The sequence below is a fragment of the Archocentrus centrarchus genome, chromosome 11, assembly GCF_007364275.1.
Source record: "Archocentrus centrarchus isolate MPI-CPG fArcCen1 chromosome 11, fArcCen1, whole genome shotgun sequence".
NCBI lineage: Eukaryota > Metazoa > Chordata > Actinopteri > Cichliformes > Cichlidae > Archocentrus > Archocentrus centrarchus.
In genome coordinates, this window is record NC_044356.1 from 27,304,871 (window position 1) to 27,331,107 (window position 26,237).

At 40.5% G+C, this 26,237-nt stretch overlaps 1 protein-coding gene across 1 annotated transcript in view; it reads right to left on the reverse strand.

Annotated features, from left to right (window-relative positions):
- LOC115787895 (hippocalcin-like protein 1) overlaps positions 1–26,237 on the reverse strand; it is a 52,064-nt gene that overhangs the window by 7,887 nt on the left and 17,940 nt on the right. Inside the window, exons 2-3 of the mRNA XM_030740681.1 lie at positions 12,025–12,193; positions 8,779–9,060 (exon numbers count right to left, since the gene is read on the reverse strand). Of these exons, the coding sequence (XP_030596541.1) occupies positions 8,779–9,060; positions 12,025–12,120 (378 nt within the window). The 5' untranslated portion in view covers positions 12,121–12,193. The remainder of the gene's footprint in view (positions 1–8,778; positions 9,061–12,024; positions 12,194–26,237) is intronic.

The following is a 26,237-nucleotide window of genomic DNA, read 5'->3' on the forward strand; positions in this document are numbered from 1 at the left end:
TACCCACGCAATGTTTGTGTGCCTATAGAAACTCTCCATCATACCACAGTGACACGGATCACATGTGGCAGCTGGGTAAAGGGAGGGAGGGCTTACGAGCAGAGCTTACACTATTGATCTCATACATCTTTATCTGTTGACCGATATGAGCACGTTGTGTCCCCTGATAGCATTAAATTAACCTCTGCAAGAGAAGCTCCGAGTATCAGCTGGCCTCAGGCACAGATCTAAAATCAGCTTACGTGCCTATTAAATCTCCTCCTCTGGGAGTATAGGGTGTAAAAGTGAGTGTAGATCGGTGTCACAGCAGCACCGTCAGAGAGGCAGAGCACTTGCAAAAATGAGCCCTCTGTGCTTTTCAGAAAGATACACTGGCTGTAAAATGTTATCTCTTGCACTATAAAGAGCAAGTTCATGTCTTCTTTCCAAAAAAACGTAGAAATAAAAAAGTCTACACTCGTCCAAGGAGGAAAAGAAAAACGTGATAAAGGAGGTTACACACACAAAAATAATCATTTCTCTTGCTTTTAGTCTGAACTGCCCAGTATGAGCACAGATGATTCAGCTGTGCCTTCATTAGTGTGCAACAACCCTTCAGTTTCATGGTTGGGTCCTTTTATCTTTTCACCAACAATGAATGTCAACTTAATGCCAACAGGTGTGCCAGGTGGCTCCCTGTAATGAGAGGCATCCTCAGATGTGCCTCCCAGGAAACCTCGCTAATGAATATTTGCGTCTGTTAAAATGGGCACTTCGTGTCTTGACTTGGTTCAAACACCTGACTGACCAATTCTAGTTTCCCATCAAGACCAACTATTGAGAAACAAGAATGTAAACAAGCAGCATCCTAAAAAAAAAAAAAAGGTTGCACCAAGCACATCTTTTATTCTAGTACACAGAATAAAACACTGAAGAGCTTATTGGGTAAAAAACAAATGTTAATCTGGCAAGTATGATACACACACTGAATTAGAGATGTGCTATTCCAGTGCTCAGCATTGATCCAGTATCTACACAGTGCTGGCAAAATTTACTCAAAAACAGATCTGAAATAAAATACAGACTCAAAACAAACAGCTTCTAAAATGAACTATAGCTATCAACGGAATATGAAGACAACAGCGACCAAGATGTTTGTGCATTTTTGTTATGGAGATATCAGCTGAAGTTGAAATGGGGTCCAGCTGTACTCTTGCATAATATATAATATCCCTTTGATGGCACATTGAATCCACTCTGAATTCATCATGAAGCCAGTGTTAACTTGATTAACATCATACTATCATGAGACACACAAGCAACATTCAAGCCAATGTTAACTTGATTAACATCATACTATGTTGACTTACTAACTTACTAAAAAAAAAAAAATCAATATGGGAAAATTAGTTACAAGCTGTCTGTCAAAATAGCAATATAGAATTATTTCAAAAATACTTGATTAGAAAAACATGGTTTTGTAATACACAAGTTCATGGTTTTGGATGTGGGTGTTATATTTGTATTTGTTAAATGAAACCAGGGGGCAGCATTTTAAAAGTGGGTGTGCTGAGCTGGGCAGCACAGTGGTGTGGTGGTTAGCACTGTTGCCTAGAGTCCTGGATCAAATCCACCTTGGCCGGGTCTTTCTGCGTGGAGTTTGCATGGGGTTTCTCTGGTTTCTCCCACAGGCCAAAGACCAATTGATGATTCTAAATTGCCCATAGGTGTGAGAGTGAATGGCTGTCTGTCTCTGTGTTAGCCCCTGTGACAGGCTGGTGACCTGTCCAGGGTGTACCCTGCCTCTCGCCCTATGACAGCTGGGATAGGCTCCAGCCCCCCTGCGACCCTGAAAAGGATAAGTGTGTGATGTAATGTAATTTTTGATATTTCTTCTTAGTCCTACCCCACCCTGTCCCTGAGAGGTTTTGTCATTTGCAGGCTGTTTTTAAATGAGTTGCTTGGTTAAATCCACATTAATACTGACTGTTTGCACCATCTTGTGGTACAAAACGGTATTACATGAAAAGCAGTAAATTTGACTTCAGTTGATATCACTTCAACACAATTCATAGATGTTGTGAACATTAATTGTTGTTTCTCGTTATTCTTTTGATAGTTCTGGTTAATTTTGGAAGGTCTTAAAGATTTTTTAAAATTTACAAAAAGTGCCTTTAGACATGAACTTCAGGGGTTTACTCAAAGTAAGGTTGCGAACAATGCCATGGATTCTAAAATATGAAACACAGAGAAATAGATATGCTGGAAGAGCAGTTATGAAGCCTGTTGATAAGTAAGCACAATTTCAAGTGTGTCCATGTCAAAAAAGTGACTCCACTGTGCTGAGGCCATGATTTATAAAGACTTCACTGAAGGCCACTGCTTGTTAATAACTAGTGTTGGGTGTGAATGAAGAGCAGAACTGAATACATTTTAGTACCTAACCAGGGAACCAAGCAATCAACATGGAGATTCTTCTAGTGATTTCTTCTGGATGTTTCTGGATGGGTATCTGGTTCAGCTTGTGCCATGTTCCTTCAAGTCTAAGAACAGGCGCTCATCATCTTCTTTCGGCTGCTCCTTTAGGGGTCACCACAGCAGATCATCTGCCTCCATCTCACCCTATCCCTCGCATCCTCCTCTGTCACATCAGCCCTCTGCATATCCTCCTTCACTGCATCCATGAATCTTCTCTGAGGTCTTCTTTTCTTCCTGCCTGGCAGCTCCATCTTCAACATCCTTTGTCCAGTATATCCACTATCCCTCCTCTCCACATGTCCAAACCCTCTGAACCTTGCCTCTCTGACTTTATCTTCAAATGGCTCAATCTGAGCTGTCCCACTGATGTATTAATTTCTAATCTTGTTTATTCTGGTCACTCCCAGTGAAAATCTTACCATTACCTTCCGCTCAGCCACCTCCAGCTTAGCCTCCTGTCTTTTTGTTAGTGCCTCTGTCTCCAAACCATACATCAAGTCTCACTACCATCTTGTAAACCTTTTCACTCTTGCTGCTGTCCTTTTGTCACACTCATCTCCACCCACTCCACCCTGCCTGCACTCTTTTCTTCACTGCCCTTGTGCACTGTTTGTTGCTTTGGATGGTTGACCCCAGGTATCTACCTGTACTATCTCTGCTCCTTGCTTCTTTACCTTTCCACCTGTCTCCCTCTCATTCACATATGTGTATTGTCTTGCTTCTAATGACTTTCATTCCTCTTCTCCCCAGAGCATACCTCCACCTCTCCAGACTCTCTTCCACCTGTCTGTTGCACTCACTAAAGATCACAATGTAATCTGCAAACATCAGTCCATCAACACTCTCAAAGCAAACATCCGTAGCACTCTTTCTCGACATGAAGCCACACTGCTGCTCACTGATCATCACCTCTCTTCTTAACCTCGCTTCAGCAAGTACAATCTGGTTAAAAAAAGTCCACTGCCCTCCCCCAGACAGCTCCATACCTCCACAGGTATGTCATCTGGACAACCGCCTTTCCACGCTTACCACTTCCTCCTTACTAATCCTCTGCACCCGATTCGCTATGTTTCCTCCATCTGTCTTCCTCTCTCTCATTCTCTGCATTCATCAGCTCCTCAACGTACTCCTTCCATCTTCTCAGCACACTCTTTCACTCTCTAGCCAATATAAACAAGTCCTTTTTTCCTTCCTTAGAGTTCAGCCTCACATACAACTCACTATAAATGTTTCCTTTGCCACCCCTCTCTTTGCCATATGGTGGACATGTCCATTGATCAGTGTATGAAAAAAAAAATGTGTGGGTCTTTTATTAATCGGATAATGTGGTGTAAAACAAATCTGGCCTCCTCAATGATGACAATCCCTCTCTCTCTCTCAGCACACAATGGTCCCCTCCCTTCTCTAACGGTGTGTAACCTCAGTGAGCCTGTAGATAATCCTAGTATTCTGCACACTCAGGGACAAGTTAAATTTAACTTGCTAATCCATGAAAACCCAGAAGTGCACACACACACACACACACACACACACACACACACAGAATATACAGCAAGATCCTCAGTCCAATATCTTGACATATGAGTCCTTCTCCTTGTTCACTTCAACAGTGAAGGATTAGATGCAGCACTGTACTTAACAGTCCTGCAAACTGTTGCCTGCGCCAATGCTGCACTCGGAATGTCTATTAGAGTGTTTGCATATGTATCTACACTTAAGCCTTCACCCACATACTTAAATGAATGCATTAACTTACATAACTAATGTGAGTATTTATCAAAGGCTCTCTGTCTTTTCTTGGTATTGTGAGCGGCTGGTCCAAATAAAGTGTCAGGTGGTTTGCATCGTGTATCAGATGAAAATTTGAAGGGCCAGTGGAAAGAACAAGCCAGAAAATAGTAGAAAAACATATTGAATCAAACACCGAATTTGTTTTTCAAGAGCATTGCCGTATCAGTTGTATGATGTGTGTTTATTAAAAATAAAGGTCAGGTTTGTTGATTTAGAGGTTTAAATAGACTGACACTCATATAGTGCTTTTCTACTCTAACTGAATGCTTTTTACTACAGGCCACATTCACACAGCACTTTATTCTATGCCTTCCTATCATGCACACTCTCTCATAGATGCATCACAAGCAGTTTGGGGCTGAGTATCCAAATCCAAATGTATTTATAAGCACATTTAAAACAACAAAGTTGACCAAATGCTGAACATGAAACAAAGGTAAAATGACACAGTAAAATAAGAACCGTGCACACACGTGCATAGTTCACATCAATAAATATATCCAAGAACTCAGAAAACAGGAGAGATAACAGAACAGGTGGCTGATGATCCGTGCTACCTCCTGAGCTACAGCTGCCCCAGATATTAACCCTGTAATGCTACGTGTATCATATTTGATACATGAGCTTTGAGTTTTTGAAACATCATAGGTGCGACCCCCACACACACACACACACACACACACACACACAAAAAACCTAAATAAATTGCACAAAAATACCAGATATAGCAAATATGATACAAATTAAAACTTATATAAGCATATTGATATTTAATATCTTTTTTTTAATTTCTCAGAAGGTTCAATAAGGGAGCTTCTACACATATGTGTGGCAATCACACTATGTCTTTAAACTGCTGCTCACAGAAGTGGTCAGAAGGATTCAGAGTGTGTAAAACATGTCATCTGTGGCTTTGGAGAATTTTCCCTGAAAAAAAAAAAAACATGTAAGCCTGGTGATCAAACAGGGTTTGCTTAGCTTGGGCTCCAAGACTGTCACACACTACTGTCATGGACTTTAGACAATATAATACAAAAACACTGCTGGCTGCAATCAACACACTGGACGGACTGGACTCTTCATTTGTGATTTCATGTATCTGAAACACTGCAGGTGTCTGCAGTGTAGGTGTAATGAGTCATAAAATTTTTCAAAGACGCAATCTCTTATATGACATTTCCCTGATCCCTCCGTTGTGAAGAAAATCTGATGATTTCACAGTGCTTCTGTCCCTAGGTCAGATCCTAAAGTTGCGTCATTCCACATACTAAGGTCTGCTAGCAAGATGACCGAGAGGATGTCTCTTACAGTGCCTTGCGAAAGTATTCGGCCCCCTTGAACTTTTCAACCTTTTGCCACATTTCAGGCTTCAAACATAAAGATATAAAATTTTAATTTTTTGTGAAGAATCAACAACAAGTGAGACACAATCGTGAAGTGGAATGAAATTTATTGGATGTGTCAAACTTTTTTAACAAATAAAAAACTGAAAAGTGGGGCGTGCAATATTATTCGGCCCCCCTTGCGTTAATACTTTGTAGCGCCACCTTTTGCTGCAATTACAGCTGCAAGTCGCTTGGGGTATGTCTCTATCAGTTTTGCACATCAAGAGACTGAAATTCTTGTCCAGTCTTCCTTGCAAAACAGCTCGAGCTCAGTGAGGTTGGATGGAGAGCGTTTGTGAACAGCAGTCTTCAGCTCTTTCCACAGATTCTCGGTTGGATTCAGGTCTGGACTTTGACTTGGCCATTCCAACACCTGGATACGTTTATTTGTGAACCATTCCATTGTAGATTTGGATCATTGTCTTGTTGGAAGATAAATCTCCGTCCCAGTCTCAGGTCTCTTGCAGACTCCAACAGGTTTTCTTCCAGAATGGTCCTGTATTTGGTCCCATCCATCTTTCCATCAATTTTGACCATCTTCCCTGTCCCTGCTGACGAAAAGCAGGCCCAAACCATGATGCTGCCACCACCATGTTTGACAGTGGGGATGGTGTGTTCAGGGTGATGAGCTGTGTTGCTTTTACGCCAAACATATCGTCTTGCATTGTGGCCAAACAGTTCGATTTTGGTTTCATCTGACCAGAGCACCTTCTTCCACATGTTTGGTGTGTCTCCCAGGTGGCTTGTGGCAAACTTTAAACAAGACTTTTTATGGATATCTTTGAGAAATGGCTTTCTTCTTGCCACTCTTCCATAAAGGCCAGATTTGTGCAGTGTACGACTGATTGTTGTTCTATGGACAGACTCTCCCACCTCAGCTGTAGATCTCTGCAGTTCATCCAGAGTGATCATGGGCCTCTTGGCTGCATCTCTGATCAGTCTTCTCCTTGTTTGAGATGAAAGTTTAGAGGGACGGCCGGGTCTTGGTAGATTTGCAGTGGTCTGATACTCCTTCCATTTCAATATGATTGCTTGCACAGTGCTCCTTGAGATGTTTAAAGCTTGGGAAATCTTTTTGTATCCAAATCCAGCTTTAAACTTCTCCACAACAGTATCTCGGACCTGCCTGGTGTGTTCCTTGGTCTTCATGATGCTCTCTGCGCTTTGAACAGAACCCTGAAACTATCACAGAGCAGGTGCATTTATACGGAGACTTGATTACACACAGGTGGATTCCATTTATCATCATCAGTCATTTGGGACAACATTGGATCATTCAGAGATCCTCACTGAACTTCTGGAGTGAGTTTGCTGCACTGAAAGTAAAGGGGCCGAATAATATTGCACGCCCCACTTTTCAGTTTTTTATTTGTTAAAAACGTTTGACACATCCAATAAATTTCATTCGACTTCACAATTGTGTCCCACTTGTTGTTGATTCTTCACAAAAAATTAAAATTTTGTATCTTTATGTTTGAAGCCTGAAATGTGGCAAAAGGTTGAAAAGTTCAAGGGGGCCGAATACTTTCGCAAGGCACTAGGGTTTAATCCCGGGATCCGGGATTCCCGGGAAATGCGATCAGAACCATTTCCCGTTTCCCGGGAAACGTTAGACGGGAAACCGGGAAAAAAGTCGCGCGCGTCGATTTGACTTTCAGAAAGAAAAGAAAGCTTCAGAAAGTTAAATTTAAGGAAATATTGAGAGAAGGATTCGTTTAATGCGAAAAGCATTACTCTTCATTTCAGGCACGTTCAGCCTCCGTTTAAGGCTTCAGCCTTCATCTCAAGCGTTTTAATAGAGGTATTAAACAGTTGTACTTTTTTCCTCTTTAATTTGTTGAAATCGTAGGCAATGTGTTTACCCTAAGGTATTTTGTATTATATAATTCTATATTATTATATATTGTTATATTGCATTATATAGCCTATAAAATATGCCTGCCCTGAACAATAAAGAAATATCTGTTTAACTTCGAGTGTTTCTTTTCCTTGTTTGCAGCCGCTTACTAACAATCATGAATTAGGATACGGGCCTAATGTGTGAAGAAATGATCATGAAATAGATTACTTTAACATATTTCGCTTTTAAAATGGAGTTGAGTAAAATGTATATTTTTTAGGCTATAAGGATTGGCCAGTTTTTCAATAGACGATTCACAGCGAACCTACTTTAACCCTCAGACACGGTGTTATAAATTTGCTGTTGCCAGAATGGCAATGACCAAGTCGTAGTGCATTACTCAAGGCCCTGTGTTATGTCATATTATAGTGTAGTACAGTAGTTCACTTTTCAATGACTGTTAAACAGCGTTCCACTGGTGGAGATATAGCGCAACAGATGTCGCCACGACAGCGTGGCTGAGCCTTTATCAATGCTGTGGAGATGAACCGTATTGTTTTGCACCAGCAGTTGTAAAATATCTTGGTATAATTCCATGTACAATGGAGGAATATTCGAATTATATTTGTTAAGGGAGTGTTGAGGAACGATACAACACCGCATAGCTCGAGCACTCGAATGCTGAGATGTAGGTTTTATTGCGTTAATCAAGCCGACGTTGCCCCTACTGGGCATAACAGGACATAGCTGGAAAGCTACCTCTACAATATCACAATAGGTTAAGGCCGACACAGGCTACAGAAGGCCTAATTAAAATAAAAAAATAAATAAACTTTTTCCCGGGATTCCCGGGAAATGGCTCGTCATTTCCCGGGATTTGATTCATGTCATTTTCGGGAAAAATATTAAACCCTACAAGGCACTGTATGTTGTGCAAGTGTTTATATTATTTTGAGTCTGTGAGCTGCTAAGGCTATCTAATTCATGTTCTGAAGAAGCACCTGCAGACTAGGATGCTAATAATGATGCATGAGGTACAACTCCAAAACTCCCATGGTTAACTGTCTAGCCAGCCTGAGTGTTTCTTCCAGGGAAATTAATTAGCTTGTTGCTGGCAAGATGCCACCAATATCTAATACTTGTTATGCAATTAGGTAAGCTTACACACTCAGGGGTAAATATACAGTAGGTTAATGCAATGTGTCATTAGATAGCACTGTAAGGTAACAGATTGACAGATTTGAATGGCAGGAACCTTGTGACCCTAATCAAAGGATCGCTATACAGGAAGACCACCCAGCTTACCTCCACAATCTCCAGCATTTCCTCACGGCTGATGTATCCATTTCCATCCAGGTCGTACATACTGAAGGCCCATTTCAGCTTCTGCTCCAGCTTTCCCCGTGACGTCACGCTCAAGGCGATGATGAACTCCCGGAAGTCTATTGTCCCGTCACTATTGGTGTCAAAAGTTCGGAAGACGTGCTCAGCAAACTTGGAGGCATCGCCGTAGGGAAAGAAATTGGCGTAGATCTTTTTGAATTCCTCCACATTCAAGGTACCACTGGGGCAGTCCTTCAAGAAACCCTGAGGTGCAGAAAAGAAAAGATATCAGGTGAAACAAGGTTGAAAATAAGTCTTTTAACACTTTCTTTTAACACCTGGGGCGCTGAGTAAAATGTAAATAAAAACAGAATGTAATGATTTAGAAGTCTCATAAACCCATATTTTATTCACAGTAGAACAGAAAACATTAAATGTTTAAACTGTGACTTGTAACATTTTCACTGTAACTTCTTATTCTGAGCAGAATGAAGACGTTTTTAAAAAGGAGCTTATTCTTGGATGGCAAAAGAAAAAGCTAGCTTCTATTCAAGTCCTCGCATTTGATAAAGCGGCATTGTGCTTGAGAAGGAAAGGGGAGGTGAAAGTCACTTCAGTCCCTCGGTCTTTATTCAGCAGAAATAAAGCTCTCTTTTACAAAGACCTTTAAGATAGAGGCCATGAGGTAACAAAGTCATTGTCCCATTTTGAAGGCTGGGGTTACCTTTTTAACATCATATAAAATATTCTCACCAGTGGAGTGTAAAAATCAACAGGGTAGTGCTCTTAATAAATGTTTTTTTACTCAACAGTGTTTGACATTTCACGGCGTTTAGTAAAACATCCAGCATCTCTCGCATCCAGGAGCTGTTAATCACTCAGGTCACTGAGGGAGGGGCTTTAACCTGCACAGCTCTTATTCAGGACAGCTCATGCAGCTGTTCCATAAGTTTAATCCATGTGTAAAGCTCTGTAGCCACTACACATATATCCACGTGCATAAGATGAGATAACTCATGAGGTCAGGTCACTGTGGCATTTCATAATGCTAAGCTCCCCACTGAATAAGGGACTGGGTTTAGACAGTGCTCTGTCTTGGATGGAGATAAAAACTGAAGACTGCTGTCGGTGCTACAGATCACAGATAAAAGCATGTCTGTACAGAAGGAGCATTTCTATCCTGACAATCATAATTTAAATCATAACTGTGCTGCGTCACTTCACAACTCAGCATATCTGCCTGGTTTAGAACCTATTTTTACCAACAATGAAAGAACCCAAAGCATTGAAGTGTCTGAAGATCAGGAATTCTGATTTTGGAGGACTGGCTAAAGAGTTTTATTTTAAAACATGCAACTTTGATAATCAGAAGGTGATGATTAAAGCCACGGTATTCAGAAGTTTGACTTAAAGGTGCAACATTCAATATTTTTATATCAACAATGGATCAGATTGTGTTGTGTAATATGAGCGGAATCACTGCTTGTGACAAACCGACTAAATCAAATCGTGACCCCGCAGCCCCTCAAAGCTTTTAAGCCTGTTGTAGCTTATTGTTTGTTTTTATGGCCACGGTCATTGTTTTTTTTTTGTCATCAACCTTTGATTCCTGTTGGTAACACAATCAGGGAGGTCTCAAAAGCACGTGATGAACTGATGAGCACGGTGGAGCTTTCAGCATTTAAAGAGCCGCATACTTTCCCCAGGTGTCGGTGGAGCTAAAAGGAAACTGAACTCCCATTCTTTATGGGGACAGAAAGATGACTCTAAATCGATGCTGTGTCTGGTGGATGTGCAGATAGTCAGTAGTTTGCTACAGGGTTCACCAGCTAGTTGTGCTCCTCCCAAATGGCCAAACAATCTATGAATGCAGATGCAAGTAAACCTGCAGAAATACAAAAAAATGCATAAAAAAATGATCATACACATTGGTTTGGTCTCCTAGTTTAGCATGAAAATTCTCACCATCTGTTTTTTTTTTTTTCTTTTTGTGTGTGCCAAGTTATCAGCGAACACTAGCAAGCTTGGTCAGCAAGCTGCATCCCCAGACTGTATGAGTAGATCGTACAAACACAGAGACCTGTTATCTGGGAGTTCTTGGACAAGCTGTCCGTATAATAACCACCAATCCATATTATTTGCTGGATAATTCCATTAAATATGATCCAAAAGGCACCAACACCACAAATACAGTCAAAGAGGTCCAGTTCAGTGACTTGAATCACTTGAGGTGAATAATAGACAACTAGTTGGCACCCACCTGTAACTCAAAGTTGCTCCACATATAATAATAACTTTTAGCCTTATAAAATTTTTAAGTAGAGATTTTAAAAAAAAATTACCTACTGCACAGTTGCCATGGTCAGAAAAATGCAGATATACTGAGAGTGACTCGCTTTTTGAGTCAAGTGTTGTGTTTGTGTTCTTGTTGCCTTCGTTGTACAGCTTTATAAACATCTATGCCTCTTACAGATATATAATATTACTAAATAGTAAGTCTGTAAACATATATGATTCAAGCTCAATATACAAAATTAAGTCCACAAAAGAAAAAAAATGCAGTATTTCTCTTAGAAATGGAGGAGTGTAAAAGTAGCATTATAGTACAAATACAGTATTGTGCAAAAATTTTGCACCCCCCCCTCCCCCCCCCATTTCTTTATATCAGGTACAGCAGTTTATTGAAACATGCAAACACAACTAGAAATACAGTTTATAAGGCAAGAACAGAGTTTGTACAATTTTAACAAGCTTGAAGGTCAATATTTGGTGTGACCACCTTTATTCTTTAAAACAACCTGGACTCTTCTTGAAGGACATTCAAAGCTCTTCTTTGGATGTTTCTGCCTTTTGTACCTTGTTGGTGCAAAAATACTATTTTATGCCTGTTGAACTGTGTTATCTTTGGCACTTTTCATAGATTCAGCAAAAGAAATGGGAAAACAAAATCATGCGTTCTAATAGGCAGTTAGCAACAAAGTGCCTAAAGATACAATTTAAAACTGGTTCACGCTGGTTAGGTGCCTTTAAGTGGAGTTAGGTGCCCTTTTTGTGTTTGATTGATTCATAGGTCATTTGGGAACATTCAGTAAATTGGGAGAACTATTGCTCAAGACTACTTTAAAAAATTGCAAGCAAGTCCTTAAAAGCGGAATATAAAGAAATAAGAAGGACTCAAGACTTTTGCACAGTAATGTATAGTATGTGTTCAGTGTGTAGATTGTGCACCTTGTACCACTCCTGCAATTCGTGATCGGAGAACTCGGTATTCTCACGGAGATCCTGCAGCACCTCTGGCCGCAGTTTGCTGTTCTGTTTCCCCATGGCAACGGGATGGGACTCTGGGTTTCCTTGACAACAACAGCGACTATAGCACTAGCCAGGCTGCTTTTCACACCTGTCAATCAGAGATAAGGAAACAAGGTGTCAGCAACAATTAAGAGGAAAGGAGGCTGAACTCTGGTGACAGTTGAGAAGTGAAATGCAGTTGGTCAGCAAACAGCGCAATGTCACGAAGCTGCTCGGCAACAGATAAAATATATATATATATATATATATATATATATATATATATATATGAGGGATTTGATGGGACGGTTCCTCAAGCATCACTAGACAGAGGTGACTGTTGGCTAGAGTTAAAAGCAGCACCTGCATTCCACTTGAATTGAGGTTGTGCAAATAAAACATCAAGCAAACAATGTTGAAGTAACATGCAAATATTCCTTTTAAGACACTGCCAAACTGACAGCACAGCTCTGCCACTCACGCAAAGACTTTTAATGGAATCAAAGTAAGCCTTGTGACGGTATTGTGTCCCAGTCCCTTTGACACGGGATGTTATGCAAGTGTTTAAACTGCCTCATCACAGTCACAAAAACGTTAAATAATCCTGAGCGCGCCCCCGTGACGTCAAACGCTAGCCCACTGATTTATCTGGCCAGCTGTGTGTCTGTGTGTCAATCAGCTGTGTACTGTGTGCATTCAGATCTCCTAATCTTCATGTCAGATCAACCTGCTGGACAAAATGGGATTTCAGTGATTCAACTATTTAATAAAACCATTACTATGAAAATTAATACTTGACTTTTGCTTATTTTAAATCTGATTAATTTACCTACTAATAATCTAATGAAGGTACTTTGAAATGGCAGGCGATAATTCATAGACTGCAATAGTGGTTAAAGGATTACAAACACAGCGTAACAGGTTATAAAGGGTTTTTAAATATACCTTAAAAAGCCCTTTTTTTCCAATTAAAGTGAAAATTCAGTGAATGCCTCATTTAAAATTATGTCCTTTTGGTATTTAGGATTAGACCTTTATTGGATCATTAATAGATTGCAGCACATTTAATTTTAAGGGACTTCATATAGTTCTGTGTATACTGCAACAGCTATCAGGGAAAAAAAGGCAACAAACTTGTACTTGTTAACTTTGTTGCCTTGTTCTGAACAGCTAATTAGCTTGTGCTCAGCCATCAAAGTGTTTCCTTCTGCGTGTGTGTGCGTGTGTGTGCGCGCACGCGCACGTGAATGGAAATTGAAATTACAGTATCAGTCGGGCTTGAACACCTCCGACGAGACGATCCCTGACCTCCACTTTCTCCTCGGTCGAGCTCGGTAATTACACAGCCAGCTTTGCGAGTACGTGCCAAAAGGAGCGAGAACAAGCACGGGCCTGTTTGTGTTTACGTGACCTCCAGAAAGTCAAAAAGTGTTGACGGCATGTATGAGGTGGACGGCGTGGGCGTTGCAGGTGTTTATCGCTGACTGGCGAGAGCTTCACCATCACAGAAACAAAACCCACGCACTCAACTGTCTCTTTACTTGGCTAATAAAATTAGACTCATATTAAGTCCCTCATTCTGAGGGCATTACTGTAAACGCTTGAGCACTGACAGTAATTCTTGGAGCCAGCTCCCAGTCTGCTGAAGCTAGAACTGCAGCCGTTGTTTGCGATTGCTTGGACTGGTGAAACTTGAACAGGGAGGATTAGGAAGTAATAGAGCTCGGGATTGTGACACCAATCACCAATGCAGCGTATCATGGGACCATTGTTCACGCAAATCCAAGTTGATGATGGAATATATGGAGACAGATGCTGCGTTTGGATTCGACAGTTAAATTGTGGACATTAGAAACTCATTAGAATGGTGATCTGCTGTGTTGTAAAATTACACACCCATACATATGACCAGAATGGAAGCATCTGACAGAACGGAGTAAGATTTTTGTGCTTTCCAGACTGGAATCAGCAACAAGGAGCTGAGTTCACGACTTAGGTAGCAGTTGGAAGGAGAAACATCACAAAGTATATTGCAGTACAGTATTAAATATTAAACTAAATATACTTAAGTGTCTTTGCAGGGCAAGAGATGCAGAAAATGTTTGCCTGATGTATCACAGAGCCATGGCTCAGTGGCTGAGAGTGCCTGACTGAGTCCCACAGCCCTGAACGCAAGCTTGAAGTCATTTATTTTGTTTGATGTGTAGGTGCTCAACACAATTTTGAGAAAATGTTGGGGTACTTGAGCACCGGCAGCTCCTAAAAATAAAGTGACTATTCTTTGTGTTTGTGTGGATGAACCCCTCCTAATAACACTCCTCTGCCTCGTTTAGCTTCTCTCTCTATCGCATCGCGCTGCTGATCTTCTCACGGGTAAGCTGGCTCATTTTTAGCAGTCATTATTGTGTTTGTCTCCTTATTACCTGTTGGCATGGTTTTGTGTGAACAACAACATGGCGGCGACTACCCAGAATTCACTGCAATTCTTGAGCGCTACATAATGGCCTTTTACCTGTTAGAAAATTGAAGTTTGTTTTTACACATTATGCTCAGTATTATTTCCCTACAAAATATAGGAAAATGCCACTTGCTATCATTGGATGACAGTATGCACATTTATGTATGCACATTGGATGACATTATCCATCATGCACCATCAAACAGGCACCAGATGAAATGCTCGGTTATAAGTTGGACATTCTGTCTTCACAAATTCAAAATTTGGGCTGGAAAATTACTTGTGTGTTTCTAGGAACAGGATTCCTAACCTCACTTGCACTAAGGTGATGTATTTTGCATGACTATGTCACTTCCTATGCCCCTGTTCTGCTTTTAAATGATCTGATTCACTAATCCATTTCCCACCAGAACCCTCTGCAACCGTCATGTCAAATGAGCACAGTACTATATCACTGTGTCTGATTTGGGCAATACACCAGTGAGACATCAATGCCAACATTAGGCCAAAGTGGAAATTACAACATTGTCCTCTATAATTTTCATCCTGGATGAGTGGATGGATGTGATCAAGAAAACCAGCGTTTTACTTTTTATAAAGATGAACTGCTGAAGATGCTGAGTGTTTAAATGATGGATCAATAAAAATGAAGCCAACACAGGCATAACAAAACATGCAGTTCTTCAAATGGCCACTTGAGGCAGCTTCCAAAATTGAGTTTGTCCCCACAGAGTCTGCCCAAAATGCCCAAATTCATCCTTGGGAGAAAAAAATATTTACATCTGCTGCAAATAAAAGATTTAACATCTGCAGTTAATGTCCCCCTGTGTAGGAACTGTATGGTGTTTGATTTTCAGCACACATTCTTCTGTTTTATTACTCTGGAACAACTGAGTTCACTCAGTCTTAAACGTTATGAGCAATCTAAAAACAAAGACACAAATTCATTTCTCCTGAAGGCGTAATTGGGTGGGGGTGGTCCCTGCAGTGCTGAAGGATATATGCAAAATCAGTAGGTAGTCGCTGTAAACCAGCAATTTACGTTTTAGCTGAGCTCCGAACACACTGAGTGCACCTTAGATGAGCATTTGGAAAACACACAACAGTCGCACACTCACTGATGCACCTTGTACCTGTAGAAATTATTAATCATTCCTTCCCACGCTGCTCAAATGTGAAATTTAATTGTTGAGACAAAGGTTATTAAATAACAGCAACTAAGGTTTTCCAATGACAAACATAAACAGTCAACTTTTGCTTTAATTAGCTTGTAGAACAAAGCACACTTATATGCACGGCTCTACTGAGGCCACGAGGGTCACTTTAACACGCTGCTTGTGTGGAAGGCAGCAGATTATTTGGGCTGATAACCCGACAAAACAATCAAAAAGAGTTTGTGAAGCCCTACTAAAATGCTCAGATAAGGCTTTTCCACATGGTTTTAGAACTGGTTCTTTATTATAGCAGTGGAACCACATCCAGCTACAGATCATAGGATTTTCCACTTCTCAATGCGGTCCAGTGCATTTATTGTTGGTGGAAAGGCTCAAAATGGGAACCACAACTGCACCCCGAGAGCAAGCTCACCAGGCTGTGACCCATGAAAACTCTGTGTGTGCCTGTCGGTCAGTCAAAGAAACAGCCACAGTTATTTTAATCCTAATGTAACCCCAAAATCCAAACCTTAGTTCCAATCCCTACTGTCCCGTTATTGCTTATCCTTCCATCCAGAAACATAAAAAAAAAACAAACATTAATCCAACTCCCCAGTTTAAGTGCCCACTGTTGTTAGTTGCTGTTGTCAAGCTCCTTCATAAGTCGATACACACACATACATAAACCCCATGAACATCTGTTTCATAGCTGCTAAGCGGGGCAATGACCTCGACCCTGATGTTCTCTGCATGGAGAAAAGGGAGAAAAAAAACCAGATGAATAAGACAGACAAAGCTATGCAGACAAATGGCATAAGAACAAAGGTAGGATCATGGAAAGACAGGAAGATAAAGTGACAGAAAGTCAGCTCTGAGGATTTAGAGGTGCTACCAGAGAAAATGGTCATTCAGAGAAAACAAAGCCTATTAGATCTGTTAAAAACAAGTACCATCCTGAAAAACCAGAAAACCCCAAAGGTCGTTTCAGAACACTGCAGTCTGACACACTGGGTAATTAAAAAGAGGTGTAATGGTGTGTTTAGAGTAAACACAAAGCAGTAATTCCACTTATGCAAAGGCCATCTATAGATAACGTGATTCACTCATAGCACTTCCCTTTGTAGCTGATGCTGGGTTGATAGTAGACAGTGAAGTCCATGTTGTTTCTAATGTCTTCTAATGTCTACCCTCATATGTTAATCATTAATGTTCCTGTTGCAGTCAGTTGTTCACCTCAAAGCTGAGAGCAGTTTAGCTAAATTGCGTTGACATTCCACAGTCTCTGGATGCTACATAGCTGCTAGTCTCTTCTTATTTGGACAGTGGGGTCTTTCTGGACCATTTAGGAGGCTCCATATATTTGCCCTAACAGCTAATAAAAAAACTCCTTCCTTCCAATAGCTTTAATATTTTCAGAACTTATCAGAGTCCTGAATTTTTACTGAACTTTTCTTCGAGCTCTCTCTCCTTTTCAGCTTTCCTATTGGAATATAAATGCAAGTTTGACATACAGCTCCACCCGCCCACAAACAGTGACAATAAGCTATCCCTCTGGTTTTGATTGTTGTGACAAATCAACAGTCTGTGGGAGAATCTCACCTCATAGGTTTTCATGATACATTGTCAGGTAAATCTTATATTTTCAGCTTGCAAGGGCCCATATTTGTATGTATTCATATCACCTCTGTGATTTTGCATCAGCACACCACGAAAATGAGAAATTCCGTTATTCACCTCATGCCCCACTTCTCTGACAACTTGGGAGTTAGTTTGCTGTTTTAGAGGGACTTTGACCACGGTGTTGTGTTCCACAAACACACAGTTCAAAGCTACACTGGCTTGGTTCAAGAGCTGGAGGGTGGGGATACCAACTAACCACAGTCAGAAACAGATAAATGCGACTCCCGGGGGCAAATTTGTCTTAACATGTTACTACAAATTAGTACTAGAAGTTAGTTAATAGTTACAGCACTCAACATTTCACTCAACATTTATTTATTTAAATCATAAATGGGATAAACATGCACACACACACACACACACAGTACCAGTCAAAAGTTTGGACAAGTGTGTTAATAAAAAATTAAGAGAAATAAAATAGGAAATAAAGTTAAGGAACCACTGCAAATTTTTCTGAAATCAGCATCTTTACATGTATGACAGCTGTTCCAGTATCTGCTGAATTCCAACACAAGTATATGTCATTCTACTTAATGTGGTACTGATTAGATGATCACCTAAACCAAATCTTATTTAACAAGGGAAACTTCACTGCTGTGGTCATCACTATGCTCTTACAATAGGACCCGCTGGATGGCTAAAACAGCACTAGTAGTACCTCAAAAGTAACTGAAATAAAAAAAAAAAATGAGTACTGACCATGCCAAAAGAGCTTCAAAGAAAAGCTTTGAGTGAGGAAAAGAAGGGTTCAGTTCTGGCTTTACCGGCACAGGGATACAGTGAGTGTCAGATTGCTTCCATCCTTAAAATTTCAACGGCAGTTCATAAGAACAAGGTCACGCAGCAGACACTAGGGACAGCAAAGCTACAGACGTGAAGAGGGCGGAAACGATTCTCCACTGAACGGGATGACCTTCAGCTCATTTGAATGTAATTCAGAAAACATAGGATGGCATCAAGTGACCTACCAAAAGAAGGGCAAAAGCAGATGGGGTGAAGTGCACAGCGAGAATGGTTCAAAACAGGCTCCTAGGGACAGGGCTGAAGGCCCTCCATCAACGAAAAGCAATGTAGAGCCATACTGAGGAATGCAAAAGACCATAAGGATCGGACCATAGAGGACTGGAGTAAGGTCATCTTCTCTGATGAGTCCAGTATTCAGCTTTGTACACCACCTGGCTGTCTAATAGTTAGATGGAGACCTGGAGAGGCCTACAAGCCACAGTATCTCACACCCACTGTAAAATTTGGTGGAGGTTTAGTGATGATCTGGGGATGCTTCAGCAGACCCGAACCCCATTGAAAACCTCTGGAATGTGATCGAGAGGAAGATGGAAGGCCCCAAGCGCCAGAAGTGTCATAAAGTCACTGAACAGCAACAATTACTCCAACAAATGCTGATTTCTGAACGCTTCCTAAATTAAGTGAAATCTTTTAAGATAAAACACTGAAAGCCACATTCAGATTATTTTTAATACAGCTTTCAGTCTTTTGCACTAATGTATTAATTAATTTTTTTTTAATAAGACAATTTTATTGCCCTGAAACCCATCAGATGTACCTTACAGCACATCAGTGGACTCTAAAAGTAATTTTGTTCTTGTAGTTGTGTAAGCTGCTCCTTAAGGAGGATTGAAGCAGGTTTTCGGTGCAGGTTTTACAGACCGCTCAGTAAAATCCTCCCACTCCAGGCTGAAATGATTTCTCTAGGTGCCCGTGTGAAATAAAAAGTATTAAAAGTATATTGACTAACTGTGGTCAGGGAGGTACTGCCATTATAAAAGAAGAGGATGACACAGGCTGGCTAATATCAGTTTTTTAATAAAAGGCCTTTTACAGAACATGTGCCCAACTCTAGCAGCAATAAATTGAAGGAGAGAAAGTAGTGGAGCAGAAGAGCTTGAGATGGAGAGGGGGAAACAGGAAAAGAGGCAGGAAGAATGTAAAAAAAAAAGAAAGCTAGAGAGTTAGAGATAAGTCCAAAGTTCAATTTAACATTTCAGAGAGCTGGTCTCTTTCTCAACTGTTTGATATGCTTTAAAGATGAGAAAATGCCGCCTTCATATCGCCTGCCAGCAGCTCAGTCATTAGGGAGGAAGAGGGATGGAGAGAGGGAGGGGGAAAAAAAGCAAGAGGACTGGAGAGAAGATATACAACAGAAGGAGGGGGTGTTGAAGTGGTATGTGGCGTTCAAATAAAGCACACTGAGCTGGTGCCATGTGAAAAGAGCGACAGATCAAAAAAAAACTGACAGGCACTGTTTTGTTTTTTTATTCTTCACTCAAGTGTTTTCAGCCTGCCGTCTCCCGTTGCTTCCTCTCAAAGAGCCAAAGAGCAGCACTCTGAGAGACCACCTGAGATGCTAGGCAGCTTATACCTTTCTTTTTCTCCCCATCCTGCTCTTCATGTTTTTATCTCCTCGCAATTTTATGTAATTTCTGCCCAACAATTTGCCTTTCTTCTAGTGGAGCAGCCCTCCTGGTGCTTCTCTCTGTCACACCGGGGATAAGTGATAGTCTGGCTTGGTCACGCACAGAATTTTAGTCTTATTTTTGACACCTTCTTTTCACTTTAATGATAAATGTATTTGTGTATTGCGTAGGTGACAAGTTACAATATGGTGAAAGACTGAAGGATATTTGCAACTTAACTGCAGTCTTTTTAGGGATCATTGTTTGGTCCTCTCCCGTTCACCCTTTACATGCCCCTTTAGGTCTTTAAAGCTTACTTTATACGTTAGCTGTGAATCTGTGTAAATGCTATAATGTAGCCTATGCAACTGGTTTGCCAACATGTATACCCGTTCATCTACTGCAATGTGTAGCTGCATTTCAGGGAGGTGCACGTCAGTTTACATCATAGATTACGGCAGAGGGTTTCCAAAATATTTGTGGTAACTACGTATCTACTTTTTAGGAATAGCACATACGTATAAATCCCTCTGTAATGGATCCATACAAAATTTTACAGTATGCTGTATTCGGCAAGATTAAGAGCTTACTTTATACTTTATAGCCCATAAATTTAGCATTACAGTATTTACTGAGGTCACAAATCAAGTAAGCCAAGGACTGCTTTCTCATAGAATTCTATACAACTATGGATGTGAGCCAAACTAAAACACACTGTCAGACTGGCACAAACCTACAAAGACTGAAGCCAGCTTGCACAGATTTTTGACTGATTTCCAAATAACTATAAGTTTTGGAGGAATCTATTCATATCAAATGAAAAAATATTCATTTATGAACATATTGTAACTAGAAAATTTTGAAGTTTTTGTGATGTATTGTGTTTAAAAAGTTCACAGTTCATGCATTATCAAAATTGCTGGTGATTATTGTCAATTATCTAATAGTCTACAACGTCTCCCTTACCATCTGGTAACTGAGTCGTTGACAGCAAACTCATTTGGGCACATAGCAAATCATATTCCTAAAACTTGTTTCTGTCACTCTTCCTTTACTGTTACTGAAGCAGCTTCTGAATTCATGCTATCATGACCCCCAGTTTCCAATAGAATTCATGGTTTATCCTCCAAAGGGCAAAATAATTCATGAATGCAAATCTTTTTTGCAGCACCCCTGAAGGCACTAATGGGGAAAGACAATTTTAGACCTCATTTTAGAAACTTTAAATATATTCTACAGAGCACTTATAGTGAACTAAAACCTTTAAAGGACTTTTTGGACAAACATAATACTGATCCAATGGGATCAGATTTTTAGCAACCTTTCAAAATTAACCAATGCAATCAACATAATGAACAGAAGCACCTGCTATGACGTTCTGACAGATGAAGCTCTTTGAGATTAACAGAATAAGTGATCATGCTGAGTATGAATGAGCTGCCAGCAGTTCTTCTAAACCAGTGAGATCAAAGCTAATGGTGGCTATGTATGTAGCAAAAGGGATAAAACAGTAAAAATTCAATTTTGCAAATTGTTATTGCAATAAATATTTTTAAAACAATCACAATTAATGGCTTTGAAGCAAAAAGTAATATTAGCACTGTATTGCTAGCATGAGCAATCCTGTTTCGCCAACTACTGAGAGAAATATTCAGCTCTTTAGCTACTAAATTCTATACTATGTTTACTAGCTAGTTGCTTACTTTGTGTGCTTTTTGATTTGGGTTGTTGGGATTAAATTTTTTTAGCTGCTTTGTCAAAAAAAACAAAAAAAAACCAATATAAAATTATGAGCCTAAATCACAACAGTATCATTGTGGGTTGTACCATTGAGCTGGAAGATGCTAAAACGCTCTGTAAAGCTGAGGGGAACTGTAGATTCAGTGATAACTCATTATTGTGCCACAAAAATGATCCTACAAAAGAGCTTTTTACGTATTAAATAAATAATAGATAAATAATAATAGATATGATCACGACCCTTTAAATAGAATTCTCCTATCAACCCCATCCTTCCTTACCTGACCGGCTCCATATTGTGCCTTGTCACTGCCTGCCTGGCAGAGTCGGCTGATCAATACAAATCAGCTCTTTAAGTCTCCAAATTCTCATGGTTCCATCTTAAGAGACAGTGAGGAAAAAACAGACATAAAGAAGCAGAAGCAGAGGATGGAGACAGGAAGAGGGATTGCTGAGGAAACTGAGAGTTATTGAAAGAAAAGACATTAATGGAGTGGTTAAAAATAAGAATGAGGACTGGTCCTCAGTGTGGAGCTGCAGAGAGAATTTTCAGAGCAGGTCTAAATGCTGATTATAACCTGCTGTCAAAGAGGGAGCACACACATAGCTGATTATTCAAAGCTATCCGAATACACACACACACCCTGTAATACCATACGATCGAAAACCGCTCCTCCTTTATTCAAAATGAGTAATGTATGAAACGATAAGAAGAGAGCGAGGCATGATGAAGTAACATTTAAGGTCATATAAGTGCAGCAGGCTAAGGCTTAAAAGGCTTATGTGGTATTCACCACAGGGGCAGAGGATGAGAGTCAGAGAGAAAAACAGACAGATGAAGAGGAGAGTTTATGGGTAAATCAGGGATGCATTTTTTGATGGAACTTTTCTTATGATTGAAATAGGTACTAATGAAAACAAATGTATACTCCAGAGGTTATTACAATTAATTTGGAGAACTGTAAACTGTTTTTTTCCCCTTTCCTATTTGTTCAATATGTATTCTGTTTATGAACAAGGTAGATCAGTGGATACCTATTTATTCTGTTTGCACCAAGGTCACAGGGTCCAAACTCAGGTTGGTGGTAGCGCTCTCTTTTTATGGAATATTTGCCTATCTGAGTCACCCAATGGGAGAAGCTTATGAAAGAACTGCAAGGCAGAAATACATGTATGAGCCTTTATTTGTACCACCCCACTCTACCAATCTCTGAAAGCAGCAACATTCACCCACCAAACAAGAACCACACAGGAACAAGGAACATGACAAAGAGACCATGATGTTGATCTTCGGGATCCACTGCACCAGTCCCAGTGCATCGAGTCCTAACCATGCAAAAAGGGCCTACTCAACTATTACTGAGAACTTCTGTAAACTCTAAATGCAATTAAGACAAAAAAACAAAGGAACGATGCCCATCTTACAAGGGCATCCACAGCTCCCTCCCAAACCGCAGCCTCCACCACAAGATGCTGGATCTGAGGACAAAGTGTGCTGCAGGGAACAGTTAATGATCTTTTCAAAGGTTCACCTACAGAAATCTTGTCACAGTTTTCACTTTTTCCAGATTTAGTCTGGAAGTAAGATCCCGTTTCTGTTGTCTAGGCCCCACCTGAACAAAACAGCGACTGAAAAAGGTGAACGAGCACTGCTATAATGGGAAAAAAAAGACAACATGAGAGCTTTGTAGTGAGAATATATGGAGGAAAAAATAACCATTTTATCCTGATTATTTTATGGCTCGTAACTGTTATAAGTCAAAATCATAATTTAAATTGAAATGTGATTAATCACCCAACTCTATTGCAACCCACTGCACAGAAAGGATCTGCTGCCAGCATCCCGGTGCCATGCTCAAACAGCTCAGAGCAGTTTCGACATCCTGAGCGTGGTCTACACATTATTAAGGCAGGTGTTATTAATGCTGCGGTACTGCCAGCATTCCTTCTGCACCGGCCCAATGGTAGCCTTCTTCAAAAATTCAGACCTCCATCTGCAAGGAGGCTGACCTCATTTATAACACATCCATCAGAGGGCAATGCTATTTCCATCTAGGTCACAAAGACATGAAATAATGTCCTGCATCCAGGAGTAAAAAATCTTAATTTCATCACTGAAAGCTTACAGCAGTCCCCCCCAATTATCCATTTCCTCGGGTTGCCAGCAGGCAAATACAGATCAGTTCTCTATTAGGGAATCTATTTAGCCCTTCTGTTGGTGATGACCCTAGCCTTAACCCTATGCTATCAGAATATGTAATTTTTGTTCTTTTAAAAAATTGTTTTCCCAAGTCTTGGCAATCAAGGGACACAAAATAATCATTCCAAGAGACATACATCGAAATCTGTTTCCATTTTTTTAAACTCCTTCTCTCCACAACATTGGGAAGCAGTCACTAACCACTCTAGTTTTCGACTGATCTGAGGGAAAAGGTTTACCTGCACGACTTAAATACTGTCATCAGTAATGACTCCAACCATAGCCCCCCACACCCCGACTCTAACCCTATGCTTTAGGGGCAAATAAATGTTCTTTTTTTTTTTTTAAATAAATCTGAACAGATTTTGGAATGGTTATTTTGTGTTCCCTGATTGCCAAGACTGGGGGAGAACAATATTTAAAAACAACAAAAACATATTGTGTACTGTGTGTAGCACATAGTTAAGGTAATCGCCATTGATGATTTAAACCTCAGAAGGTTCATATTTGATAAGGAAAAAGAAAAGAAGAAGATGCACAGGCCCACGTATGTCAGCACAGAGGACTGAATGTACACATACTCTTTACTCTTTGCTCACAGGATGGATATATGAGCCAGCTCGTACCGCGTGGCAAGAGAAGATATTCATTTATATAATATTTATGTAATATTTTTCAAGAAGCAGTCCTGGTGAAAAGCCTACTCGCTGCGGTTCCTTATAAAATATTGACACAGGGAAGCTCATCTTCACAGTCCGCAACACAAAATTCACCATGTAGCCAGCATGCATTTATTAACTAGTAGCTGCTACCCTCGCCACATGTATGGGACATTATTGCATAGAGATGCTAAATTAGACTGTAATTTTACATTGAGTGATAGCAAACGCACACTCCTACTGCGTCCAGGGCAAAAACAATTCTAAGCTGTACCTATACACTTTTTGTGTGAATTCTTTAGGCTTGAAACAGTCCCTGAACAGTACCTTTTAAATACACTTCCTGCTGTTTACACCAGCAATTTCTTGCATGACAACAGAGCAAGGTGAGTGTTCACAAACAGGAAAGTGTGGGCATCTATTACAGCCTTGTTTTTTTGTGTTTATTTCAGTTAATGGCTAAAACACAGCAGTGCACTGTAAACATGTTTCGACGCAGGCAGAAAACGAAGCATTTGGCTGAGTGTGTGAACACTCTGAGCTGTTGCTTTGAGGAAGACTTGTGTGCTCGCCAGCATACGGCTCAGGTCAGCTCTGCATCTGTCCGCGCATTCACAGCAGGGGAGGGTGTTCTAGCTAGCTTCCCAACTGAAGCGCACCATGTGTTTGTGTGGGAAGGGCCAGGTTTGAGGAGACTGCGAGCAGGGTGTCTGCACAGTTGGTGCATCAAAGGGAGTCGAGCTTTTTCCTTTCGATGATTACACCATATGTGAGACCAAGAGACATTATGAGTGAAAAATGTTTGCGAGGTTAGGTTTCACTCTGTAAAGGTCGTGGATTAAGAGAAGGAAAGAAAGGGGAAGCAAAGAAGAGCTATAAAAATAAGATTAAACAAAACGAGTGGAACATTGATGGATAATTAATGTGACTTTTTCCTCTTCCTCCCTCCCTCTCTTCTCTCACCGTCTGTTTTCATCTCAGTATCTGCTCTGTGCAGCGCTATGACCTTTAGCAAGTGTGTAATTCTAGCACGGGCCTGAGCATAACAATATATGAAAATCCATAGGGTCTGCTGCTCATTGTGCGAACCCAAGACAGGAGACAAGCTGCTGACAGGCTGAATCGTGGCCCTCCACTCAGACAGCCTATTATATCACCAGGAACCAGGCTCCCACGGGGGAGGAGGGGTGAGGGTTGGTGATACAGCCGCAAGTTTGCTCATCTTCCTCCTGGAGACAACTTGACCTCAGCAGCTGAGCCTGGCAAGTTGGTAAGACAATATTACGTGATAATCCAACTCATTGTCAGCAAGGTTTGCCATTCTCAGACATGCTTCACAGCATGCACCAAAATAAAACCGATATGAAAATCCACGCATTTCAAGAAAAATCATAGGCAACCAGGACAAAAAGTTCTGAACTCTTTCATTGCTTTTTTTTTTTTTTTAAACTAATGGCTACATTGTAGTGAAGTGATTGACCAGTGGTTCAAAACCAAAGCAATAACTGTTTTAAGGTAAATGTCATGTTTCCCACACACAGACTTTATTTACCCAGGTATATTAACCAACCGCAGTCAGTTTTACTAGAGGACAATCCCCCGGCTCTTTGGAAGTTCTGCTGCTGCTAACCAGCTAACCCTGGCCCTTCCTGTCTTGTTTATTCCTGCTGGCAGGTTGGGCCCACACACACAGATTATCAGAGTTACAAAAAAGAGACAAATGCTACAATTGCAGAATACTAGGTTTGCATTAGCATAATGAGCAAGCTAGATACAATTACAGCCAATTATATTTTGTTTCACAAAGATATTACCTTTATGCTAATCAATACTATGTTTACACTGCTTGTT